Source organism: Takifugu flavidus, chromosome 5 (genome assembly GCF_003711565.1).
Source record: "Takifugu flavidus isolate HTHZ2018 chromosome 5, ASM371156v2, whole genome shotgun sequence".
Taxonomy (NCBI): Eukaryota; Metazoa; Chordata; class Actinopteri; order Tetraodontiformes; family Tetraodontidae; genus Takifugu; species Takifugu flavidus.
In genome coordinates, this window is record NC_079524.1 from 7,766,691 (window position 1) to 7,791,942 (window position 25,252).

At 47.3% G+C, this 25,252-nt stretch overlaps 1 protein-coding gene and 1 long non-coding RNA gene across 5 annotated transcripts; one reads left to right on the forward strand and one right to left on the reverse strand.

The window, feature by feature from the left end:
- On the forward strand, window positions 1–25,054 carry frmd3 (FERM domain containing 3). 4 transcript variants are annotated; one of them, XM_057032754.1, is made up of 15 exons: window positions 1–382; window positions 8,663–8,767; window positions 8,978–9,020; window positions 10,611–10,692; window positions 10,848–10,948; window positions 11,516–11,639; window positions 12,138–12,225; window positions 12,667–12,755; window positions 13,040–13,103; window positions 14,904–14,992; window positions 16,059–16,133; window positions 16,819–16,887; window positions 16,981–17,105; window positions 22,810–22,981; window positions 23,095–25,054. In XM_057032754.1, the coding sequence occupies exons 1-15, from the start codon at window positions 278–280 to the stop codon at window positions 23,573–23,575; spliced, it is 1,812 nt and encodes a 603-aa protein (XP_056888734.1). In that variant the 5' UTR covers window positions 1–277; the 3' UTR covers window positions 23,576–25,054. The 4 variants fall into 4 exon arrangements, with proteins under 4 accessions (XP_056888734.1, XP_056888732.1, XP_056888733.1 ...); XM_057032752.1 differs by having other exon boundaries at window positions 4–382; window positions 22,753–22,981; XM_057032753.1 differs by having other exon boundaries at window positions 5–382; window positions 10,851–10,948; window positions 22,753–22,981.
- LOC130525708 (uncharacterized) lies at window positions 20,993–22,885 on the reverse strand. Its single transcript, XR_008950550.1, has 2 exons — window positions 22,750–22,885; window positions 20,993–22,517 (listed from the first exon to the last, which is right to left on the reverse strand). It is a non-coding gene; the product is annotated as an uncharacterized LOC130525708 (long non-coding RNA).
- Window positions 25,055–25,252: the final 198 nt, after the last annotated feature.

Sequence of the window (25,252 nt, forward strand, 5' to 3'; positions counted from 1 at the left end):
AAACGGGGGGTGGGGTGAAAACGCACCTCCCTCCTGTAGGGAGACCAGTGGACAGGCAGGAGGCGTCTGGAGTCTCTCCCTCCTCCAGCTCTGTTGCATCCATCCATTCTCCTACCCATCCTTTCACGTCTCCATCCATTCATTCCCCCCCTAAAAAAAGAGACCCAAAAGAAAGACGCATACATGTGCGTGCGTGCGCCTATGCACGGATCCTGCGTGTTTCTGCTCTGGCTGTGCATCCGCTGACGCGAGGAGCTGAAACCGAATTAACACGAGGATGAAAATGCTCCGGTTCCGCAGCCCCAGCAATCGCTCCCTGGACCAGGAGGTCCTCTGCACGATCCGGTTACTGGACGACTCCGAGATCTCCTGCAGCATTCAGGTAGAGAAACACAGACGCGGGTCTTGAGCGCAAACAATCACGTGGATGCAGCAGACACGTTTCTGGTGGGTTAACAAATAATCCCAGTTAATTCTGATTAAAAGCACTCTCGCTGAATGCCAGCTGAACGCATCGCGCCGTTTCTCTGCAGCTGCTGACAGATTGTTGTTTCCATCCATGTAATGTGTCATGTGAACTACGCAAGCGAGGTGTGACCTGCATGGAAAGAAGTTAGGCTGGACTTGGGTTAAAAAGCCAGAGCTCCAAGGGTGTGGTGATGATCCAGAGGATGATGGTGAAGGGGCTGATGCACAGAGGATAATTGGCTGCCCTAATCAATAAAATCAATTGAGTCTGATATTTCCACTGAAGCAGGAGGGTCATTTAGCTGCATCCTCATTATCTGACTCCACCAAACACGATTTAGAATAGTGTTTTTATTAGATTTTGTTCAGAAAAGAGAAGAAATAGACTGATGTATATTGTACACGAGGAAATGATCTATCCAACTGAGCAGCGAACTGAATAAAGCACATAAGCATGCATATCTAAATACAGAAGACTCTGATGTATGCACTTTTATGTCTGATTAAAACACACAAACAGAATTTAGAACACCGCAGGCAGAAAAACCCCAGCATAGGTCTGATCATGTAAGAGGACTAAATTATTCAGACAGTAACTTTAAAGCTGATTCAAAGAATTAAGTACTGAAGTTCTGTAAGATTTGAGGTTTATCACTGACTCACAGTCAGGATCCCCAACAAAGAACAAAAAAGTTCTGACTCTCGCTGACCCAGACACTGCCAGACTCTGATGGATTCTATAGGATAATGCAACACTACGCTCTACAAATATTATATTATGATATCAGAATTTGCTGCATCACAGTGGAAGTGAGATCAGAATCTTTAGAGGAGTTCTGCCGCCTCAGCCTCGTGGCCCGAGCCCGAGAACGCTCGCAGCGTGTCGAACTAACCGTCTCGCTGCTGTTTTACCTGCTGCCAAATCAATGATTTACAGAAACGGCAGAAGGAGGAGGGAGGTTTGTTCTGCTTCTTTGTGTGATGTGTTCGTGTCCTGCAGTCTGCCTCTTTGAGAGCGCCAAAGTGTGTTAAACTCTGTGTTCCCATCTGAGTACATTCGGGGCTTGTCAAGCCCAAGATGGGTATGTGTGTGTGTGTGTGTGTGTGTGTGCGTGCGCACTATAAGGAAATGGACATTTATATTTCTAGCTGACTGATTTTCCAGGGCTTTCTTTAATGGTTTTGTGTTCCGGTGCTGAGCTGCTTCTTCCTACATATTTCATGACATCCTGCGCTCCTCATGTCAACAGTACTTCTCCTCTTTCCATCTTCCAGAGACTTCCATTTCTTACTTTAACTGTTTATGCTCCTCTCTTCTCCATCACTCTCTTAGTTTCGGCCTGTGCGGCTTTTGTCCCGAAGCGGAACACTTTGATGTGTTGAATGTGGTTCTTACCGTTGTGCAGTAAAAAACTAGAATCTCAAGTGAGGCTGATGGGACAAAAGCAGAGGATCATGGGTAAAAGACATTCCGGAGCCTTTGTCTGTCCTGCTTATGAAGATGTCCAGGAGTGTGGTTGAACTTGTTTATTATGTTAAATATAAATACTTTCATATGAACGTGATGCTTTTATCAGGTTCAGAGCCACGAAGTCATGATGACAGGCTGTTTTATGAGGTTTACTGAGACTCAGGCCAGTGGTGTGTGTGTGTGTGTGTGTGTGTGTGTGTGTGTGTTGTGTGTGTGTAGCCCGCAGGGTTGACCACATTCAGCCTGCTGCTCCCGTGTTCAGTGGTAAATGTTACGTCTGACCTGCTGTAGGAGAGACACATCCAGAGACCTCCTCCTCCTCCTCACAGCTCCCTCCATCCCTCCTTCTCCCCATGCCCCCTCTTTCTCCTCTCTTCTGTCCACTCTCTTGCTCCTCCTTCCCCCGTTCTCACTCCGTCCGCTCTTTATCACTCTATTTTTACCTCCCTCATTCGTATCTTCTTCCTCCTTCTCTGTGACACATCATGTATAATTAAGGGAGATCACTGTTCTTCATGAGGCAAACATCAGTCAGCTGTCAGAGATGTAGTGTACACCATCAGTGTGTGTGTGTGTCTGTGTGTGTGTGTGTGTGCGTGTGTGTGTGCGTGTGTGTGTGTGCGTGTGTGTGTGCGTGTGTGTGTGTGTCTGTGTGTGTGCGTGTGCGTGTGTGTGTGTGTGTGTGTGTGTCTGTGCGCACACAATTCGCAGACATTCATTCATCACATCTGACAACCATCTCTGCAGCGACCGGAACCTGGAAATCCATCCTAAAGGAGCGTCTATTTCTATTCCTGTGGGGACCATCTGTATTCTATTTAAAGACTTTGTGAGCTGACATTTTCCTCCAATGCATCCACTTGTTCTCCATGGTTCAGATATTCCGGCGTCACATCGACCGCACGCGTGGCGACTTTACACCACCGGACCGGGCTCAAGTCCGAGAGGATGAAGGATGGGTCCGTGGAAGTGAGAGATGGTGATGAGGCACGACTGCTCACGTTTGATGTGACTATAATGCAGGCTTATGAAATAATACACACAGGAGCAGACAGATTTAAACAAGGCAGGAGAGGTGGAGGCAAAAGAAATGATGGGGGAGAGAGTTCCTGGTGTGGATGGACTGATGAGCGTAAGCTGCTGTGAACTCATGTGCACGTTTCTTCAGATGTGCTTATAAATAGCATCCCTTTTTCTATTCTTATCTCCCTCGCCGGCGCCTCTTTGATGCTCATCCAAAAATGACTAAAGAGACATAATCCCCTCTTTCTGACTTGCGCCCACAACGGAGAAGAAGGAGAAGAGAGGAGAGGCGGGAAGAGAGGGCGGGCCGGGAGACATCAAAGGAGAGTCGAGATGGATGATAAGAGGAATAGGATGAAATGTTTGGTCCTGTTTCAAGAGCTGCGAGGGTTTAAAAGAAAAAAAACACTGGGAGTTAAGAAAAATAGTATTTGGAATGTGAGGTGTAGCTGTCGAAGGACGAGGGGAGGTCAAAGGTCACTGATATCAGCATTAGATAACCAATATGGTCGCCCCGTACCTTGAGCTCATCACGTTGAGTGCATTTAAGATGGCACATTGTCGGTCTATAAAGGCAAATCCAGCAGTTTTATTTTTATAATGCATTACTTTGATTTGGCGTATTGCTCCCAGCTTCAGTTAGAGAGGCTGTCAGGTCATATTTCATATCATATTTCTTTCATAGCTGCTGGGAGAGGCCACACACACACACACACACACACACACACACACACACACACACACACACACACACAGCTGATGCAATAAAATCCCAGAATGCAGCGTGTTTAATGCCATTATGGCTGCAGTTTGTATGAACTTTTACTGACACACAGGCAGGAACATAAACGCTGTCCAAGCAAATCAAAACCTCTTTGTGAGAAACATTAGACAGTTGCGTCAGTGCGGCCGCCTCATCTGCGCGCCATCATCATCGCCGTTGCTCACGGAGATATTTTACAGCTCTGTTTCTGAGCTGATTAGCTGAGGCACGGCTGCACACCGCACATTTTAAATCATCCTTCGTGTGTGCGCGCCAGCTGCCTGTGATGATAACGTGTCACCTACATCAAGGTCACATGAGTGATGCTCACAGCGGTGTCATGTAATGTCAATAAGCAGCTAATTCCAATTATAGTATTGGAATATGTGAAGATAATACCAGTATCGGCTAATGTGCTAATGCATCAACCCAGGGCAGCCCTCTCTCTGATTCACCTCCCAAAGAAGAAGGAAGCGAGCTGGAATTTTCTAACACACAAAGCAAAATTACTCTTCATTGACTTTCGTTTGCTTGCTAACGGAAAGACACGGCCAGCAAGGGTCAGCGGTTCAACCTCATCTTCTCTGATGCGGCTTACGAGATCGATAGAAATCCAGATCTGTGTAGGTGCCACCCTGATTTACCCCACTGGGCCTTTACGCTGACGACTTTAATTTCCTCATTCAGGCACAAGACAAAGGTGGCTTTGGCTGATAAACGGTGTGGGAGGCATGGCTGGCGGCAAGGACCCCTCAGAAATTCAGCCTTAGCCGTGTTCTTAATGACTGGAAACCCCTACAAAAAGCCTCTTTACATGTTAAAGTCATTGGCAGATAAATAAGCTGATTGATCAACTTGAAACCTAAAACTGGACTCTTCATTTCCACCAGGACAAACTGCTGTGATATCGGAGGAAACCCATGAACCAGAGTGGCATATTTGTGTTTCAATAGATTTGCTTGCCAATAAAGGATATTGTCAGCTTTAAAGTCCTATACTATGTGTTTCTGTCACTTAGTGCAGATAAACGTTTGGAGAAATGTAATGCTGTCTCCCATTACAGCGTTTCAGATGAGCTAATTAGGTTCAGGGTGCTGTGAAATGAATCGTGCTGGTCGATAAGGAGCGGTCATAATTGAGCTGGGATGCATATTAATTAAACAACATGGCGTGCCATAGCGGGCTGGGACATCCAGGGTGCTAGCCTCTGAACATGAGTCTCCTTGGCTCATTTTCAAGTAATGTTGGATCACAAAGGCCTTCCCAGTTCAACATATAATTGTTTCGCCTTAATCCGACCAGTGGGTTTAATGTAATAACATAGTTGTACTTTTATACTTTCATGTCTGATAAGCTTTAGCATTTACACTTAGCATGAATGGTGCTACCGGAGAAGTGGCACTATATTTTATTGAGGTTCCAAACTTCACTTCACTTCACTACACTTAACGATTTACGCTGTGGGGATGAATAATTGATTTTAAGTATTGTTATATTTAGTAGGTTGATGGTTTTCTATTTTTCCCATTTATTTGTCTCGGTTGGTTTAAGAGGTCACTTTATCGAGAAAAAAACATGGAGGGAAACATCGAAGCGTACAATTCAAGTGCACTTTGCACTTTACGAAACTAAATGTGTTCTACACTCTATTTACAGTGTGTGTGTGTGTGTGTGTGTGTGTGTGTGTCTGTGTGCATGCATGCGTGTGTCTGTGTGCGTGTGTTCAGGCCAGCCAGAGAGGAGTGCACTTTGCCTTCATTAGGTGAGATCATGTAGCGACAGGATGACAGGGTTAATTTTTAATGTCAAGCCTTTGGATGTATAAAATATGTATCCAGCCCTTGTTGGACGTGACATAGACTCTTCACCCCCCCCAACTCCCCATCACTGCCTGTCTGCTGTGTCCAGTTTATCAGCCTTTTTCTTTCCAACTGATTAGCCTCGCGGTTTGGCTGTTCTTCACTCCGCATCACTCCATCGCTTCTTTCTTGGCGCCTCCTCTTCTGCCCACAAGTGTCTGCTCAGACAGACTAAGGGTGATATTTGATGATCTGCCCTGAAACGGTCTACAGCTGTGGTCATCTCTTCCACCCGGGCCCTGTTATCGCTCCTCCATCAGTGTGCTGCTCAGATGAAACAGCGCGGCTGCAGCTAAACCACACGTCCACACACAAGAGAAACGGACGCGCACAGACACTCTAACACATCGGTTCCAGGCAGGCAGGCACGCATGGAGGCAAGCGCAGCTACACCCGCTGGCACACACCTGATTTACAGCTTCGACACATGTCGCAATAATGCTGAGTCAGCCAATCAGGATGTTATGCTTCAGCAGACACTAATTGCTGCTGTTAGAAAGGTCTTAGGGGACATCCACGGTACCTAAAGCTGGGTTTCCCACAAGCATTGAGTAGTAGGACACAGATGTGACACAGCAACAACAAATGATGCCTAAACTCTAATAATCGGAGCGCCTGATGCCTGGCTGTTGATGCTGGCGTCTGGCTAGCACAACAGACTGCTGTGTGTTCACCACGACCAAGACCGATCCAGCCAGCAAAATAGTGACTAACCAGCTCAAAAAGATGGCGCTCTTGCTGCGTGAGGTGGCCACTGAAGACCGGTAAAACAGGCCGAACCAGTTGGGAACGGGCATTAATTATTGATGTGATAATGTCTTCTTTGTAGTTCATTTGTGTGGACAGCCCGTGCGTGAGCTCCCGCGCATTCTTTAGCTCGTATTCATTTTTCATGGCGCTGAAGTGTTTCCTGCGTTACAACAGTGTTTGGCTTTGCTGAAACGCCATCCGGATGCAGCGTAAAGCTGCCGTGACACTGGTCTCGTGCGCAGTCCAGCGCAGAGCAACAACAACCCTCATGCATGTTTCGCTCTCATCCAGTTTTGCCTTGACACACTCGTGTTTGTAGGAATGATGTATCCCTCCTCTTGGCTGTTCCCTGGACGCCGTTGCCACACGGAACAGATTGCTTGTGACTCAGCGGTGCGTTTATTGAGAAGGTTTCCTGTAAATGATTACAGTTCTGACCAAACAGAGGAATTCACACTTGCGTCAAACGCACTTCACAACTGACTCATCTGATGTCAGGACACACAAGGTTATGGGGGAAGCCTGAGTCAAGACACGACCAAGGTCTGTTGTGGTGGATCAACACGAGGTGAGGAAGCACCTGGAATTATCGGTGCAGCGTCTCTGTTCCGACAAGCTTCCTGAAGATTGGTATGTGAGAGGGCGTCCCGGCTGTCCCAGGGTTGAGGACGCCGCAGTGAAAAATGACCTGCTCGGGCTACGCTGTCCTTCCCCCGTGACCGCCTAACTGCAGCTTCAGTCACTCTCCGTATTCAGTGTGAATGAGCCACGAATCCCTGTTCTCTTGGATGTTCCAACACAGCGATAAATTAAGGGAGGCAAAGGCTGAGCGCGTTCTACCCAACTATTGGTCGAGATTATTATATGCAGAACTGAAGGAAAAAAAAAAAAACCTCATTCTCAGCTTGCCCTGGTTTCATCCTTCTCCATTTATTTTGACTGCCAGCTTCGTGTTTTCCCACCTCAGTGCTGTACCGCAGTATCTGGATCATAATGTCGAACTCCCAGCAGGATTCTTGCTGCTAGCTTCCCAGTAGTGAGTGATCCTCATTTGTGTCCTGCGTCACGTTCTCTGAGAATTTCTGCTCTGAAAGTCTGAACTAGTTCAGTTTAGGTGGCAGAATGCAGGATGACTGACGCTGATGAATGTGTTTAATTATCCTAAAAGATGTGCCCAGTTATCCTGGAGGTGCTACAGTTAACGAGTAACATGACTTATAATTAACTAAAGAAACAACTTTGACCCTGTGTGTGTGTGTGTGTGTGCGCGTGTGTGTGTGTGTGTTAAAACTGCTCTATGACCTGCTGATGGAGGTGAATTCTGTGCTCAGTTAAGCACAAATGATTAATTTAGCAGAAAACTGTTTGCCCTTGTGATTTAGTCATCACACACACACACACACACACACACACACTGACATTTCACAGAGAGAGTGTTGTCTGTGTGTGAGTTTGTGAGTGAGTGTGTGTGTGGTTGCTGTGTTTATTGCTGCCAGGTGAGCCAGTCCAGTTCCAGCAGAACTCATCAGAGCATCTGATCCTGTCCAATCAGATTTGATCAGATTTGGTCACTGATTTGTAAATCTAGATACATGGTGGTGATTTTTTATTTGTTTTTTTTTTGGGGGGGGGGATGTAAAAACAAAAGAAAAGTCTCTTTTTACCTTAGCCCAACAGAGCGAGAACGCGCTGAGCAAAGGGGGTTTTGCAATTCTAAACAGATTAGTCAAGGTTTGGTGACCTGCGGCTGTTACCCCAACAACCAGAGGAGAGAAGAGCTCACAGCTAAACGCCACCGTTGATTTTCACAAGTTCTGGATGAACCCATTTCTCCATGAAGCTGTTTTCCAAAATGTTTATGAATGTAACTTTTTTTTCTCTCAAATTTCTATGAGCTCTCCTGAATGTTGTTTATCTGCCATTGATAAATAATAAATAATTATGCCATCTGCAACATTAAAATTCTTTTTATAAAGATTTGCAAGCAGGACATTTTATTCCAAAAGTCAATGCAGTTTGTGTAAAAAAAAGAAAAGAAAATCACGGCAGTAATATTTTATTCTTTGTAATCAAAATGTTGACTTTGGAAGCAAACACGGAGCGTTTGTGAATTTAAGATGAAAATGTTAAATTAATGAGGTTTACAGACATGCAAAACATGTTCCTGCATCATAAAAATCTCATTAATGAGAGTTTTTTCCCATCTCTGGTGCACAGATGGTTTAAAAGATGCTGCAGGAGAAACACATGACGTTATGGGCTGTAGCCTGGTCTCAACATCCAGTCAGCATGTGGACTTCAGTGTTGGTGTGTTTCTTGTGTTTACAGAGAGACACCAAAGGACAGTTCCTGTTGGACCACGTGTGTAACCACTACAACCTACTGGAGAAAGACTACTTTGGCATCCGTTATGTGGATCCGGAGAAACAGAGGGTAACTGCTGCTCCATTTAACACCCACACTGATATATTTTAAGGCCAAATTCACATAGCGTGACTAATCTGTTGTTTTGTGGTCTATTTCCGTATTATCGTTTTATTTTGTTGTGCATTGGAACTTTAAGAGAGATTTTGGATTTGTGATGTCAGTGTTTAGATATCTGCTGTTTTTAACAACATTTTCCTCTATATTCTTCACTCTCAGCACTGGCTGGAGCCCAACAAGCCTGTGGCTCGACAAATGAAATGTAAGAGTCGCCCCTGCGCTCTCTGTCGTTTTTTGGTTTGTGTTTTGCCTTTTTTGTGATGCTGAATATGCCTTTGCCTGTATCTGTATATGGCATGCATGCAAGTATGTTCATTTGTTCTCTGGCAAGGCTGTATTGGTTTTTCCCAGAGCTGCGTGTGAGGTTGAAGTTTTCACTATCGACTCACATTATTTAACCGAGTTAACGCCCCCTAGTGGTCGACGCCGCCCTGACTTCAGCATGAAGAAGAACTGTCAAAGATTAAAACTTCAGATTTATTGCACATCCCATAGCTTCTACTGTGAGTTTACTTACACAATAAACTCACAGCCTTTCCCAGCCCTGAATGGTTGCTACATATGCGAGCACTCACGAGCCCCCTCTGACTGTGAATCCATGTTTTCGTGTGTAAGGATCATCTCCATTGGTTTATTTTTAAACTTTATTAAATTATTATTTTAACTTTAACGTGTCCAACATTATTCTGCTAAATAAATTAAGGATGTGTAAGCTTTAACATCTAGCCCATAGCATGGAAAATACAAACAAACATTTATGCACTACCAGAGACAAACAAGGGCAGAGACCACAGGAACCCCGCAGGGGCCTAAACAGAGAGTCGATTAAGACAAAGTGACAAGCGCGGAACTTCTAAAAAAAAAAGAAAAAAAGAAAGTTCCAAAGTGCCAGGAGAATGAGACATCCAAAAATAAGGAGCAGTGGCAGAAGAACAAAATAAGCAAATGTTACATTAAAATGGAAATCCTCATCATCTGTAAAATGAGAAATGACTGCGATGACATTTACTGGAGGTGAAATTAAATCCCGGTGTGTTTTTTTTTTTTCTGTGAAAGGTTCTCATCCATCACACGCCCGACGACACGTTTGCATTATTGCTCTTCAGCAGCTCTTAGTGACACAATCGAGGAGGGAACGAGCAGGGAGGGGTGATTAAGGAGAAATATGAGCCCGTGTGATGGGGGAGGGACGATGATGACAGATGAACAGTGAACTCTGGAAGGAGGGAGAGAGGCGAGGCAGGGATGGAGGACGGGTCTTGAGCAGAGTGACACTGACACATCATGTCTCCCTCTGGCAGGATTTACTCTCAGATCAGTTTTCTGGTTTGCGCGTCTCGTCTCAGCTCCACGTACGTCACTGTCTACGTGTTTTGCCAAATCTTTCCTTGAAAATATCTTTTTGAATAGTTTTTAGAGGTGCCTCTCTCCTATTAGTGTCAGTATAAAAGCTGCCTCTCCTGTGGTAATATGAGCCGTCAAGGCGCCCAGGGGACGATCTCACCATTAAAGGCAGAGTGGGGGGGGGGGGGGGGTACTCTCTACCCGTCAGTGTATTGACCATGACTTTGACTACCGAGGACACACTTATATGTGGTTCCACGACACCCAGATTGAAAAATTTCCTTTAATTAGCATCAAATGGGCCTGGTTCCAGCCTTTTTCTGTCTCTTGTGGGGTCACAACTGTCAGAAGTGTAAAGACGGTTTAATCACCAGGAATCTCAGCATTCTGCTTCTAACTCCACCTGTCCTCTCTGCTCCTTCCTCACATATATTCCTCTCACCTTCAGTGGCCCAGCAGCCCTACACCATGTGCTTCCGGGTCAAGTTCTACCCCAGCGAGCCAATGAAAATCAAGGAGGAGCTGACCAGGTACAGACACAGATGGGTGGGACAGAAGGGAAGAGATGGGAAGGAGAGATGGAGAGATTGCCTTTTTCCACTGACTATTAATCACCATGAGACACACTGTAAATAAAACCTATCGTGTGTGTGTGTGTGTGTGTGTGTGTGTGTGTGTGTGTAAGCAGGTATCTTCTATACCTCCAGCTGAAGAGGGATATCTACCACGGTCGTCTTCTGTGTCCCTTTGCTGAAGCTGCCTACCTGGGGGCCTGCATCGTTCAGGGTGGGCTCAACTGCACAGCTATGGATGGATGGATGGATGGATGCATCGATGGATGGATGGTTAGATAGATGGATGCATGGATGCATGGATGATGCTTGGAAGATGGATGGAGGGATGCATGGATGCTTGGATAGATGGATGCATGGATGGATGGATGGATGGATGGATGGTTAGATAGATAGATGGATGGTTAGATAGATGGATGGATGCATAAATGGATGGATGATGCTTGGAAGATGGATAGATGGATGCATGGATGGATGGATGGATGGATGGATGGATGGATGGATGGATAGATGGTTGGATGCATAAATGGATGGATGATGCTTGGATAGATGGATGGATGCATGGATGCTTGGATGGATGGAGGGATGGATGGATGGAGGGATGTGTGAATGAATGGCGTTACGATGCAGTCCTTTTGTCTTCAGACACAGGTGCTTTTCCTTAAATCCTGCTGTAGTTTTGAACCCTGTTGACCAACTGACGTATTCTGTTGCTTCCACTCGTTCACATCTTTGCCACCATTTTGGAGCACATTGTCACTGATCTGGCGTCTGTCTTCAGCTGAACTCGGGGACTACGACCCAGAGGAGCACCCGCCAGACTACATCAGAGACTTCAAGCTGTTTCCAAAACAGTCCCTCAAACTGGAGCGCAAGATCATCGAGATCCACAAGAACGAGCTCAGGTGAAACAGACGCCTCTGTTTGATCCAGGTGACGGGCGGAGACGGTGCTCCGCCGCTTTTCCGTTTGTTCTGAAATGAAGGGCACCTCACTGTCGACGCCACACTCATTTAATGGGCAGATCTTCGGAGAGGTTTATTAAAACGCCGACATGTAACCTGCAACACTGGATCACGTCCCATCCGGCGACGTCCCCCGTGTTCGCTTTGGGGGCCCGTGAATTACGTTCTGGGTCTATAACTGTCACACTTACAGGGATTATAGAGCATCAAAGACAAATCCTTCATTTCCCCCAGCACAGACAGGCAGAACACTGAAATCCCCCTGTTTGCCCCAGAGGTCCAACCGGCAGGATTAGCAGCAGGCAGATTATCAGACACTGGAGACCTGAGGTGGCTCACGACGATGGGCTCCTGTGGGTGGCGTGTCTGCAAGGCACCTGCAGCTTCTCTCACCGGTGTGTTTATGCTGATATAAATATCTCCCCTCCCGTCTCACAGGGGTCAGTGTTCGGCACTAGCAGAGCTTAATATGCTCCAGAGGGCCCACAGCCTCGAGACCTATGGAGTGGACCCTCACCCCTGCAAGGTAACGGCATCGTTGCAGCAACTTTTGCTTTTGCTAACAGAGCTTTGCCTTCAGCATTTACAGAAAAAGAATGTCTTGATATCTTTCTGACAGGATCTACTAGTTTTAGAGACAGTTAAGTATGTTCGCGCATCATCGCCTGGGTTACGAACGGGCGATTTCAGGTATAGCCGGTTGTTGCGAGTGCAGCTGTTGCGATTGAGAGGCTCAGTGTGAGTGACATTAGCCAGAGGAAGGTCAGAACCTTACTGATCGGGACCTTCAGGTCCAGAATTTTATCCTTGTATAATGTCATTATTTACACCCATCAGGGTAAAGTGCTCGAGTAAGGAGATGGGCAGACAAATGAAAATGCTGTTACCGTGGCGATTCATCACCCAGATGCCTCCATGCTGTTGGTCCCCTTGTAATTTAATCAATTATCATGGTACTTGTGTGCAGGACTTCACTGGCTCCACGGCCTTCCTCGGATTTACTGCCAAGGGGTTTGTGGTCTTCCAAGGGAACAAGAGGATCCATCTCCTCAAATGGTAAAAAATGAGCCTTTTATATTTGAAACCAACACGGTAGCATAAAAGTTTCATCTGCGAAGACGAGGCAAACAGTTCCCTCATTTCTATCTGGGCTATATCATGAACAGTGCGTTATTCCATCTCTGTCATCATGTTTAATTACTTTCACACGGCGGAATTAAGTTGAGGCGTCGTTAGACATCTTTAAAGGTAAATAATCGAAGATAATCGCCCGTGTTGGTTGAAACCGGTCTGGTCTGGATGAACTCTGGCGTTGATGGAACACTGGCGCTCTGTTGCAGGACTGACGTGAGCAAGCTGAAGTTCGAAGGGAAAACCTTTTACGTCATTGGGATTCAGAAGGAGGTGAGCGCGGCGCGTTTGTGAGTTTTTGTAAAAGCGGTTTCTCCATCGTGGTGACGTCATCGCGGGGATGAACTGCTCGAACCTCTAACATGGGAGATTAAACATGGCTGCTTTATGGCCTATAACTCCACTTCCTGTACATCCCTCCTGTTCTTTCTTTCTACTAGTACTCTTACACAGTCTAAGAAACCGGGCTTGTGTGATATTGTGACACACACATACACACACATAAATCCATTTTATTTAATATTAGATGTTAAACGAGACCTTTCATGTATTTGGGACCCATCATCTGTACTCTGTAGATGCCTCCATTTTGCGAAAACAGTCCAGCTGTTTTGCTTTGTTTACTTGTTTTCTTATTTGCCCATCAGTTAAGGAGTCACCTGACTACTCTCTCTGGCCGTCTCAGTCATTTCCTCTCAGCCATCCCTCCGCCTGCTCATTTGTCTTTCTTTCACATCCCTGCTGGCAGAAGCTGCAGTTTTATCTCTGTGTTTCTGTCTCTCCTCTGTGTGTGTGTGGGTGTGTGTACACATAGACATCACTGGTGAGTAAATATAAGTGAAAATAGTGGCATTAAACCACTTAAATATGACCCCCCCCCTCCTTTTAATGTTATTGGCAGAAGCATTTCACATCTTTTCTTTGTCAACCATTTTTTTTCCTTCCCACGTCGGTTTTTCTTTTGGTTAAATTGATTTTTTTGCTCATGTACATGATTCATTTGAGTCAGCCTCTGCACATTGAAGTAAATGTATGTGTATGTTTGTTTGTTTGTTTGTTTGTTTGTTTGTTTGTTATTAGCATTTAGCCTGTGTTGACATGCTGCTCGTGTTTCCATCGTGTGACGGAATCGCTGCATGATTCTCTGTCCTCACCTCTGTTAGTTCACCTTCAACACATGGATTTGAGTCCCACTTTGAGCTGATGGCGCTCTTTCCCCTGTTTTATTTTTCAAATTCAGTCACTTAAATGTGCTCCCATAACCCCCCCTCAAAAAAAATAAAATAAGTGCACATCATGTAAGACATAAAAAATCTGCTGTGTGTTTTTTTTTTTTTTTTTTTGAAAGTAACCCAGTATTTACCCATCCGTGAACCTTAAAACCAATTCGAGGGTGATGTGGAGTATCGGGGGGGTGTTGGCTGTAACGGCTCTCGTTCTTCCAGCACGTCAGGTGCAGCCAGAGTGTGTTTTCAGGAGTGCTGCTGTTTTGCACCACTGGGGAGTTTCTCACTGTCGCCTTCTGCATGTCGGTCAAAGTGGGATGAAACAATGTTGTAATCCTCTCAAAGGTGGCGTTTGGGTATTTTCACAAATGCACACATGGCCGCAGCTGCCAATGCGTGTTAATCACAGCCACATGCCGGAGTAATAACAGTGTAATTACGGTGTAATACCAGTGATGTGGGAGCTGTGGAGCATTGCTGCCTACGGGCTGGACCGGGACACAGTAAATCACAGCACAGCCGATGCTGCACATTAACAGGTCGACACTGTGGTGAACGCTGTTATGAGTCACAACGTTATCGATCTGACGGCTCCCACACTCTCGCTCTTCATCGAACAGCATTGATTTGGCATCATGGGGCCGAAGACCGGACATTTACAGGAACACACCCACCTTGAGTCCTTAAGACTCTTTCTTCCCTGTGTCTGTTGCCAGCTGAGCGTTCTTTGTCCTGGCAGCAGTGTTTCGCAACCCCCCCCCCCCCCCATCACACGCTCAGGTTGGCTTTATTAACATGTAACGGCATTTCTCACCCTCCACCTGTGTCTCTGTCCTTCTCCCGACAGAAGAAACTGGTGTTGACATTTCATACCTTGACGCCTGCAGCCTGTAAACACCTCTGGAAGTGCGGAGTGGAGAACCAGGCCTTCTACAAGTGCGTCTGCAAACACAAACATGCCCACACACGCACAACATATTCAGAGCTCTTTAAGGGATCGGCGTATTTGATGAGGATCATGGCCTGTCCCAAAGCTGTTGCTGTGGGTCACGTCATCGATTACCATTATTTACCTACTCAGATTAAGATTCTTCAGGGGTGGAGCTGATGAGCTGCAGCGGGAAGAGCACAAGACGAGGAAAAGGAAGGAGGATGAGCTTAAGAAAGAGAAAAGGGTGGAGTCAAAGAGGCAACGAGATGCAGCTGCAGAAAAACAGCAGGAGAAGCAGAAAAAGAGCTGTGAAACAGGTGGATGAGGAGAAGTAAGAACATGATGATGAAGATGATGAAGGGATCTTTATACAGATCTGCTATTTTGGGATTCTTCTAATACGTATTTTATTTTGTCCCTTTCAAGATTAAAATGCAAAGCAGGTTTTCCACTTGCACTTTAATTTCCGGCCAGTCCTTGTCCTCCTCCTGTCCTTCACTGGGGAGCAGCTGATTGCCCTCAGCGCTAAATATTGAGTGACAATTGTCAGGAGTGGAAACACGCTGGGGGCAGTGGCACAAGTGGGAAGACAGAGGCTTTTTTTGGGGGGGGGGGATGCAGACAAGCCGTGATTCTGTCCTGGGGCTGGTGGAGGCGCTAGCAGCAGTTTATAGCACTTAAACGTCACATCTGGGGCGTTAACTGCAACCTGCAGCTGTGTGCAGAGGCTGTGGGGCAGAATTAAGTGGGAGTATGGCTGCTCATGTGTCGGCGTGGAGCGGCCAGAGAGGGAGGGGATGTCATCTCGGGTGTCAGGCGCGCGACAGAGCGTCTTAATCAAATCATGAGTTTGTGGAGGCAGCCTCACAGGGCAGCCTCGCTGTCTCCTTCCCAGGTTAGATGATGAACTCTGGCATCGTCTCGGCTCTGAAGTTCCCACTGTAAATTACCCTGACCCAAACACGGAGCTCTGACGTCCACTGCCACTTATCTTTCATGTGTATTGCTGTGGTATTTTTGGCATAAAAGCAATCATCCTGTTTGTTCTCTTTTATGTTTTTAATTCCTCAGGTGTGCAAAATCCAGTCAGATCAAGACAGTTTGTAGCAGTAACATCTTCTTCAAAGGCAGCAGGTTCAGATACAGGTGAGGCAGGATGGTGTGTGTGTTTTAGACTCGGCTCCGCCCACCTGCAGCACGTCCTTTCCAGCGTTTCCCGTCAGCATGATTCAGCTGTGCCTTGACTTTCCTTACATTAGCGTACACATTCAGCATCCCCTCGGGTGCTGGGCGCTGGCCCTCACATCAAACTAAAGTCTCAGTTTGCTTCTGAAGCCACATGAGCTGTGATTCTCCTCCCAGACAAACTGCTTTAGCAGGATTAAACTTCAGTCGAGCAAATTTCATCAGCTGAGTAGCGCAGGTCGATTAAAGGGCTAAAAAAAGAGTTTTTGGCATATGGTGGGGTTATAAAACAGGGAATATCGCTATTATTGGAAAAGCCGAGAGTAAAGAGCTTTTGCTGTCCACAGATGAAGGAATTCTTTTAATAGAAGCAGCATTTCTTTTAACATGCTTATTAGCCTACAGCATATGCTTTGTCCACATTTGCATAGAAGTACCGATGGACCTAATGTAGTACCGCAGCATCACAGAAAGCCCAGCAGTGTGAGCTAGCACTGCAAAACACACGAAGCACAACCTCTGACATCATCCCACTGGTCTTATCATCAAATATAAGCCGTATCGTACACGATGTTCCATTAATGCTGCTGTTGCAGAATGTGAACTGACAGAATTTGTAATTATCTTGTTGGCATCGTCCTGCCAGCGGGAGAGTAGCCAAGGAGGTGATTGAAGCCAGCTCGAAGATCCAGAGGGAGGCACCAGAGGTGTGCAGGTACGCTCAAGTTGGAAAACTGTTCCTAATTTTCAGCCGTTTTCAGCACGGTGCAACACTTTGATGTTTTTTTTTTTTATTGTGTGTTTTCAGAGTCCAGTTTGGTCAGAGCCGCAGTTTTAACTCCTTGAGTCATAAGAACCTCATCATGAACATGGAGCCGCTGCTTCCCGCGCTGCCTTCCACCACCGAGTGTGAAGACACCACTGGAGACAACGGTAGGACCTCTGAACAGGCAAACACACGTTCATGGCTTCCAAATGAAGGCCTCTGCAAAGTCACATGGTGTTTCCCTTGTGTAGGAAAAAAGCGCATGTACATGCGCGACCCGCAGACACAACATGTTAATTGAGCAGCTGATGCTCACATCCCTCCATCAGTCTTGTCTCCCTGGAGACACCAATGACAGCATGCTAAAAATACTCCTCCCATGATCCTCTGTGGTTTTCTGCAGCATGCCTGTGTGTGTCTGTCCATGTGTTTGACTGTCCGTGTGTGTGTGTGTGTGTGTGTGTGTGTGTGTGTGTGTGTTTTGCAGCGGAAGAAGCCCTTTGTAATCGCAGGGAAACAGGCCCAGCACATATTATTGTGGAGGAAAATTCAATTTCCACTTATTTGTTGGGCTCTGAAGGTCTGATTCAGTTTAGTTTGTGTGTGTATAAGCTTATGCATGTATGTGGTATAAAGCCCATGAATGATATTCTGGAGGAGAATGTTGCCTTAAACACTCTGTAGGTGACGGTTGCCAGAGGATATTTAAGTTAATCTGTCCATCAGCTGACTCAGTTGGTGACAAGCGGCTCACAGCTGAATTAGGATCAGTTTCTCTCCCATGAGAGGGTTGAAAACTAGCATGGGTTTTTGTTTTCTCCCCCTTTGGAGATCAGTAACTTCATCCAGCTTAATAAAGGCCGATAAGGGGGGAGGAGCAGAGGTGAAGAAGAAGGGAGAACAAAATGGAAACGGCGTCGACTTCCTGTCCTCACGGGGTCGGGCTCTGCTGAGTTACTGCTGCTGTGATTTATATTTCATCCATCTACTCTCTTCTCTGCACATCACAGGGCACAAGTGTGTGTCCTCCTCATGTGAGGAGTCCTTCCTCCTCTGTTACCTCATTGCCTGCGTCAGTTCACCCTTTACGTCTCCTCCTCCCTCCTCTCTCCCCTCTCACGCCGATGCTCCATGGGCCTTAACACATGTCCTGTCCAATGGCGCTGCCAGGCCATCGCTCTTGAAGCTGCCGATGGACCTGCTGACAGCCTTTACGGCCTTCCCCTTCCAATCTCCTCCTCCTCCTCCTCTCATCTTTCCTCATCCCATTTGGAGAAAAAATCAATCCTTGGCTCACAGTCAAAGTGCTGCAGCGGTAAAGCTTCTGTCTCAGGTGGGGCAGGAGGAACTCATCAAATCAGGAACGCGTGCAGCCCTTGAGGAAGAGATACGGGTTCGGAAATAAGATTCTTGGAGCTCGCGTTGCTCTCCTAATAATATGGAAGCTGACAGTGATTGGGTGAATCTTCCCATGGACGGGAGTAACAGAAAGCCTGGAAAACGATGATAAAAGCACTCTGGACCTCAGAGCCACTTGAGCATGGCGCCACGGCAACCAAATGCGATCACACTTTTACCGTTAGCAGTGCTGCTCTGACCTTCACCTGTCCTTCAAATATGCCAAAGTGGTCCGACTGGATCAAGCAGCAGCCGCAAACATGAAGGAGACGCATCCTGACTGGAATCAGGAGTCAGACGTGAGCCTCAGTTTTCCATTATACCAGTAAAGACGCCATGTGGGACGCTAACGGTCACAGAGGGTGTGAGAATTCACGTCCGACTCATTTGGATGTAATTCAGCAGAGCGATACACTTCGTGGATGTAAATTAAATGGTAATGAGTAACTGGAGCCGGATTTTACAGGCCGCTGCGAGGACTTTAGGATGAACTGTCCCGGGGCTGGTCTGGGATCACCGTCTATATTCAGAGTGGTAATCTCTCCATTAGTGGGGAAACAAGAAGCTGACCCAAGGACGCGGTCGACCTTGTTATGTTTATCCAGCCTGCCCGTTTCTTATCAGGCCAAATCCTCATCAACCTCTCTGAACACCCAGGATCGACAAAAACCAGGTCCAGGAATTAAACAAACCTGTCCAGGGCCCAAAGACCGGAAACAGAGACCGTTTGTCGACCTGTTTCTGTCTTTTACTAAGATTTAGAATCTGTCGTCACGTTTGAGGTGTCGTCCATTAAGATGCACCGAGAAAGTTGAAGATCATAAGATTACAACCCTAAAACAACCTACTAACACACTCCCAGCGAACCTTTGGGCCCCGGACCAAGCAAATTACCATCTTTGTAAGATCTTCTGCTCGTCCCGTTGCAGTGACGGATCTTCTGTGGTGGAAAACAGAACCGAAGGTGTCAGAAATAAAGATAGAGAGGAAAAGAAAATGATCCCCATCCCCTCCTGGGTCAGGTCCTCCTGTAATCAGAGTTAGATTAAGTGGCCCCACTGGGGCCCAGAACACCAGGTTATATATAGAGGCCGAGCTTTGGGCCTGATCCTCCTCTAATGCCCCCCCTCGCTTTGTTAACATGGCTGACATTCACAAGAGGCCCAACCATCAGAGGGAGGGTATCTGTGGCTGTCTCTCACCATCACTGCGTGTGTGTGTGTGTGTGTGTGTGTGTGTAGCCATCTGAGCGTCAGCTGGGTGCCCTATCGGTAGGGTGGGGGGGGTTTGGGCTTCATCATCAGACGGGACAGTGGGGATTCTGGAGCAAGGACACAGCGGTGACGCCATGCAGAGCGGTCTGGAGTCGGGGGCGGAGGAACGAGGTGGCTCCTCCGGAGGTGTGAGTCAGGGCACAACCGGAGGCCTCGGAGGGGACTCGACTCCAGAGATGAACGGAGACGGAGAGGCCGGCGCCCTGGAAGTGTTCCTGCCACAGGTGTCCACGGATGAGCAGGCGTCCTCGGTGGCCGCGGCCGAGACCCTGAGGTGCCAAGTGAAGATCACGACTCGCCGAAGCCTCCATCTGCGCATCGCCAACCACACCGCCCGCGACGTCTACGTGCGGCTGGTGGGACACGGGGGCCACATCGCCGAAATCAACGCGGGGGTTCCGAGGAATGCGTTGGAGCAGAGTAAGAGTCGGGGGCGCAGGCAGCAGATCTACTGTGGCACAACGCTCCACGTGCACGTTAAAATAGACGCAGCAGCAACGTTATCTGCATGTTTAGATTGTCGGCTTTGTTGTGGCAACTGCATCAGGAAGCTCTTGGTCATCTGGTAAAAATCCCAACTGCAGTGTGTGTGTGTGTGTGTGTGTGTGTGTAGCCATCTGAGCGTCAGCTGGGTGCCCTATCGGTAGGGTGGGGGGGGTTTGGGCTTCATCATCAGACGGGACAGTGGGGATTCTGGAGCAAGGACACAGCGGTGACGCCATGCAGAGCGGTCTGGAGTCGGGGGCGGAGGAACGAGGTGGCTCCTCCGGAGGTGTGAGTCAGGGCACAACCGGAGGCCTCGGAGGGGACTCGACTCCAGAGATGAACGGAGACGGAGAGGCCGGCGCCCTGGAAGTGTTCCTGCCACAGGTGTCCACGGATGAGCAGGCGTCCTCGGTGGCCGCGGCCGAGACCCTGAGGTGCCAAGTGAAGATCACGACTCGCCGAAGCCTCCATCTGCGCATCGCCAACCACACCGCCCGCGACGTCTACGTGCGGCTGGTGGGACACGGGGGCCACATCGCCGAAATCAACGCGGGGGTTCCGAGGAATGCGTTGGAGCAGAGTAAGAGTCGGGGGCGCAGGCAGCAGATCTACTGTGGCACAACGCTCCACGTGCACGTTAAAATAGACGCAGCAGCAACGTTATCTGCATGTTTAGATTGTCGGCTTTGTTGTGGCAACTGCATCAGGAAGCTCTTGGTCATCTGGTAAAAATCCCAACTGCAGTGTGTGTGTGTGTGTGTGTGCGTGTGTGTGTGTGTGTGTGTTATAGATTGTATTTAATGCTTAAATAGAAACCTTAAACACAGGACAAAGAAACCACACATTCCTCAGCATAAAAGCTGACACAATGAGGAAAAAAAGCACCATTGAATTCATTTATTAGTATTTTTGATAGATTTATTTATCCCTCAGTAGAAAATAAGCCTGTCTGCCTGTGAATGACAGCTCGTCTGCCTCACTCATAAATATATCGAAGGTGAACATGAACATGTGTAAAGTCCTTTCAACGCTTCCCCACCGGGGGAAGCCCCGCCGCTCCTCAACTGCGAGCGGAATCTGTCGCCTTGTGGTGCGAATCTCCTCATCTTGGGAGCATCTGAGAGCTCGATATTTTAATGAGCGGCGCTCCGCAGAAAAGGACATCTTGTGCGTTCGTGTCCTTGCTAACGAGACAGAGGCGGTAATACAGCCTGGCTAAAGGCAGCACAAACTCCAGACCCTCTGCAGCCGAGTTCATCTCATCCCAGCACAGACTGAACGGCTTTAGGATGCGACCTATCATTCCAGCCGCACGCAGAACATATGCTGCAGGATCCACGCTGCAAAAAGAACCTAGAAAAGAAGGACGACTGCATTGAATAAGCGTGTATTTTCGGACATGCCTGCAGAGGAACTTGAATGTGCGTGTAGCCTTTTGTGTGTGGTAGAGATACAGTATCGGTTGACATTTAGGAGATGGTCAGAAGAAATAGGTTGGGCAGCGGGAGCTGGACTCTGGATGGCCAGAGGTCACGTTGAGACAAGAATAGAAGAAGCTTTGTTATTATGACACACAAGTCGCGCAGTCACCAGACTTGATTATATAAATTAGAGGAGATTTGTGGTGATGAGGCAGCACATGGGTTGCAGTGGTTAGCACAGCAAGAACCACCCGGGTTTGAACGCTCTGGAGTTTTCATAATCTCCCCGTGTCTGTGTGGGTTCCCTCTGGGTACTCCAGGTACTCCGGGTACTCCGGGTACCCCCTCCACGTTCTGAACACGTGCATTTAGGGCAGAGGTGGACAGACTGGTCTAAACCAACTGACATAATATGAGCGTGAAAGTTAGCAATGCGATGTCCAGGTTCCACCCAGGATGAGACACCAGTGATGGAACAGGTGACCCCAACAAGGGAGAGGGCAGAATACATTTCTTTTCTCTTCCTGCTCCCCTCTTTTTAGCCCACACACCCCTCATTTCCATGGTAACTGTAATTCACGTTCCTTGGGTTTTGCACCGCTTCACCCCACCCCCTTCTTAAAATCGAGTTGTAATCAGTTGCCATGGCAACTGATTTGTCTGGTTTACGTACCTCGACTTTGAATTTTTTTTTTTGCGTGTCTGGATTCCCAGCAACGTTTTTGTTTTGTGTTCCATGAAGATCCCGATCGTTGTCTTCGGCTACTGATGTGGTTTTATGACAGAGAAGCTGATGACGTCCCCGACCGCTGCAGTTCATACGTACAATAGCGCCATCGCGCGGCGCACATCTCCAACTGCAGGACATAATTGTATCCGACTGTTAAGCAGATATCCTGTGGTGCAGTGGTTGATCCCACAGTGACAAGGTTCCTGGTTCAAAGCTCTCTGGGCTCCAGGGGTTAAACTGGTTGGTAGCAGTTAGCGCCCAGTAGATCACCTTTGTTTTTTTAAGAGACAACAGATATTGTTCATTAGTTCTGCAAGATAATAGATGGCACATTACAGTGAAACTTCTCAAAATGATTTCAAAGTGTCAAATTTGTGTGAAAAGCCTCAGCTCGATGGTGATTTTTGCCTCATTTAATTAGAACAAAGGGAATCTTCACGTCTGTAAGATGCAGTTTAACGCAAACGCAATTTTGGACTTTCTGCTTCTGTCTCATCCTCACCAGGTGCTGCTGCCATAAAGAATTCCGTCCCTTTGTCTCCTCTCAAACCTCCGTCTGCAGACTCAGAGCAAGGCGTGGAGAAAAATAATGCCGGGCCAAGCGAAGAGCCACAGTCTCCTCAGGTTTCTATGGAAACCGCCACTCTGCGACCACAGACACCCCGGGCTGAAGTCGAACCGGAGGACGAGGACGAGGGCAGCAGCCCGCTCACCATCTCAGAGCTGGCCTACAGGTTGGTGGAGTTTCAAAATATGGTAACTCGAGCTGGAAACTGCTGTGTTGCCTTGGCGACGCCCTCTTCTGCCTGTTGCTACAGTGAATATGTTTTGTGTCTGGCTGCTGCAGCCCCTGCGCCAGCATGCTGCCCACCCCCATCGATGACAGCCAGCGCGGCGTCGATGTCCTCTTCTCCTCCCCGGCCCAGAGCCCGGCCAGGATGCTGAGGGAGCTCCACGCCGACCCCGAGATTCAGGCGCGCCTTGAGGCCGAGCGGGAGCGAGACCGAGCGTACGAGCGCGCCCGCCAGGCCGCCAGGGCTCACGCGGGCGGCGTCCTGAGCAGCGGCCTGCGCCTGCTCTCGTCCAACGAGAGGGTGAACACGTGCTTGCTGAGCGTGGCCCGCTTCGTTGCCGTGGTGATGGGCGTCCTGCTTGTCACCGTGCCAACGCTGCTGCTGCTCCTGGAGTCCGACATCGACGTGTCGTTCCTGCACGAGATCCGTCAGACGCCGGAGTTCGAGCAGTTCCACTACGAGTATTACTGCCCTCTGCGGCGCTGGATCCTGTGCAAGATCAGCATGGCCATGGAGAACCTGTGGTCCGACTGAAGGGGGAGGAGAGGAGACGGAACGAGCCCCACTGTCGTCTTAACATGTCATTTCAGATTTTATCCAGTCTTAAAAAAAATCAACAATCAACAACAACCTGAAATAACCAGTTTCACCAACCTATTTGAGGAGCAATCCTTCATCTAAATTTCTAATGTTACCTTTTAGTGTCAGGACGCATCTGGGATCCAATCACATGTTAAGATCGACAGTTTGGGGTGGGAACAGGAAGCTGGGAAGTTCTTGAGCGGCAGTGAGGAGATGGATGGAGGAAAGTGATGGAAAAGGGAATAAAAAACACTATGGTGGGTTCAGGGATGGTCTGTTCGCTCCTGATGCTGACAAGGAGCAGAGGTTTCCTCAGAGCGGCACCCGATTGGTCAGAGAGCCTGTCAGTCATGACGGAGGGAGCGTGGACGGAAGAAGGAACAGCCACAGGAAGAGGTGCATTATATATATACCTATATATTTAAAAGCAAAAGCAGAAATATTGCTAATTAATGCTGATCTTAAATGAGTTGTTTTTAATGTTTTGTACATTTTTATGCAATTCAGGACTTTCAGGAAATTTTTCAGTCAGAGATTCTACTTCAAGCTTATTTTCAAATTAAGAGTTTACAAAAAAGGTCACAAAAAAAGTCTTTATTGACATTTATTAGGGAGATGGGTGTTGAGAAAAGAAAAAAATTAAGGTATTTTTTAATTCTGCTGTCAGGATTTGTTGACTTTAGCACCCTTTTCTTACAAAGGCTATAGCACAAACCTTTTACATACACTGCAGATTAGAACTGTTTCAGATTATGTGATGTCATTTTTGGAGAAGAATAAGAAGAAAGCAGCAGAAAAATCTGTTTGTAGTGGTAAATCTTGTGTGTTTTGTTTAAAATCGTAATGTCTTTGGATCTAAATGTTACCTATGTCAGCTGAGTCAGCTAGTGCATCTCTACTATTTTAAAATAATGCATTTGGAGACAGGAAAAAGGTTGGAAAGATTATCAGAGGCGGTATACAAATATCACAATTTTATCCTCAGACAGGGTTCGGTTTTCTGTGTCTTCGGGTCATTAATGTGCTGAGTTAGCGCCATACTTTAAGGCTGCGTCAGCCTCATTTTGAGAATACCTGGACTTTTTCCAGATTTGTGGGGTTCGATGGTGATATTTTTCGATAAAAACACTTTCCAGACCTAAAATAAAACTAGAAGTTGAGGTGGCATTTTTTTAAATTGAAAAGAATCCTACTGTATTTTTAACCAGACCTCAGATAGTGATCACTCCAGGCCAGAGTTCACCTCCGACACCCAACTTCATACAGTCTACCTTCCCTACACATCCTCATTTCTTACAGTGAAAGATGGTTCACGGGGAGGCTCTGATTACATCTGTGAAATGACTGAAGATGTAGCATTGGTGGCTAATGCTGTAAACGTTTGGTGAAGGTTTATTTACACTTCTGGCTCGCTGGAGCCACAGGCGGTGACTACGCTGCAAAAAACCCCTCCTGCATTAAAGTTTGCTTTAATACATTAGCCACACAGCAGTTAGTTAAAACATCATCTAACTCCACCTGTAACCCTGACGACAGATGCATCAGTCACTTTTAGGAACCTACAGCCATCAGAGTGTGAATGTTGACTGCACTGAGTGCCTGTCCTGTGTGATGAAGTGGCTCTGGACC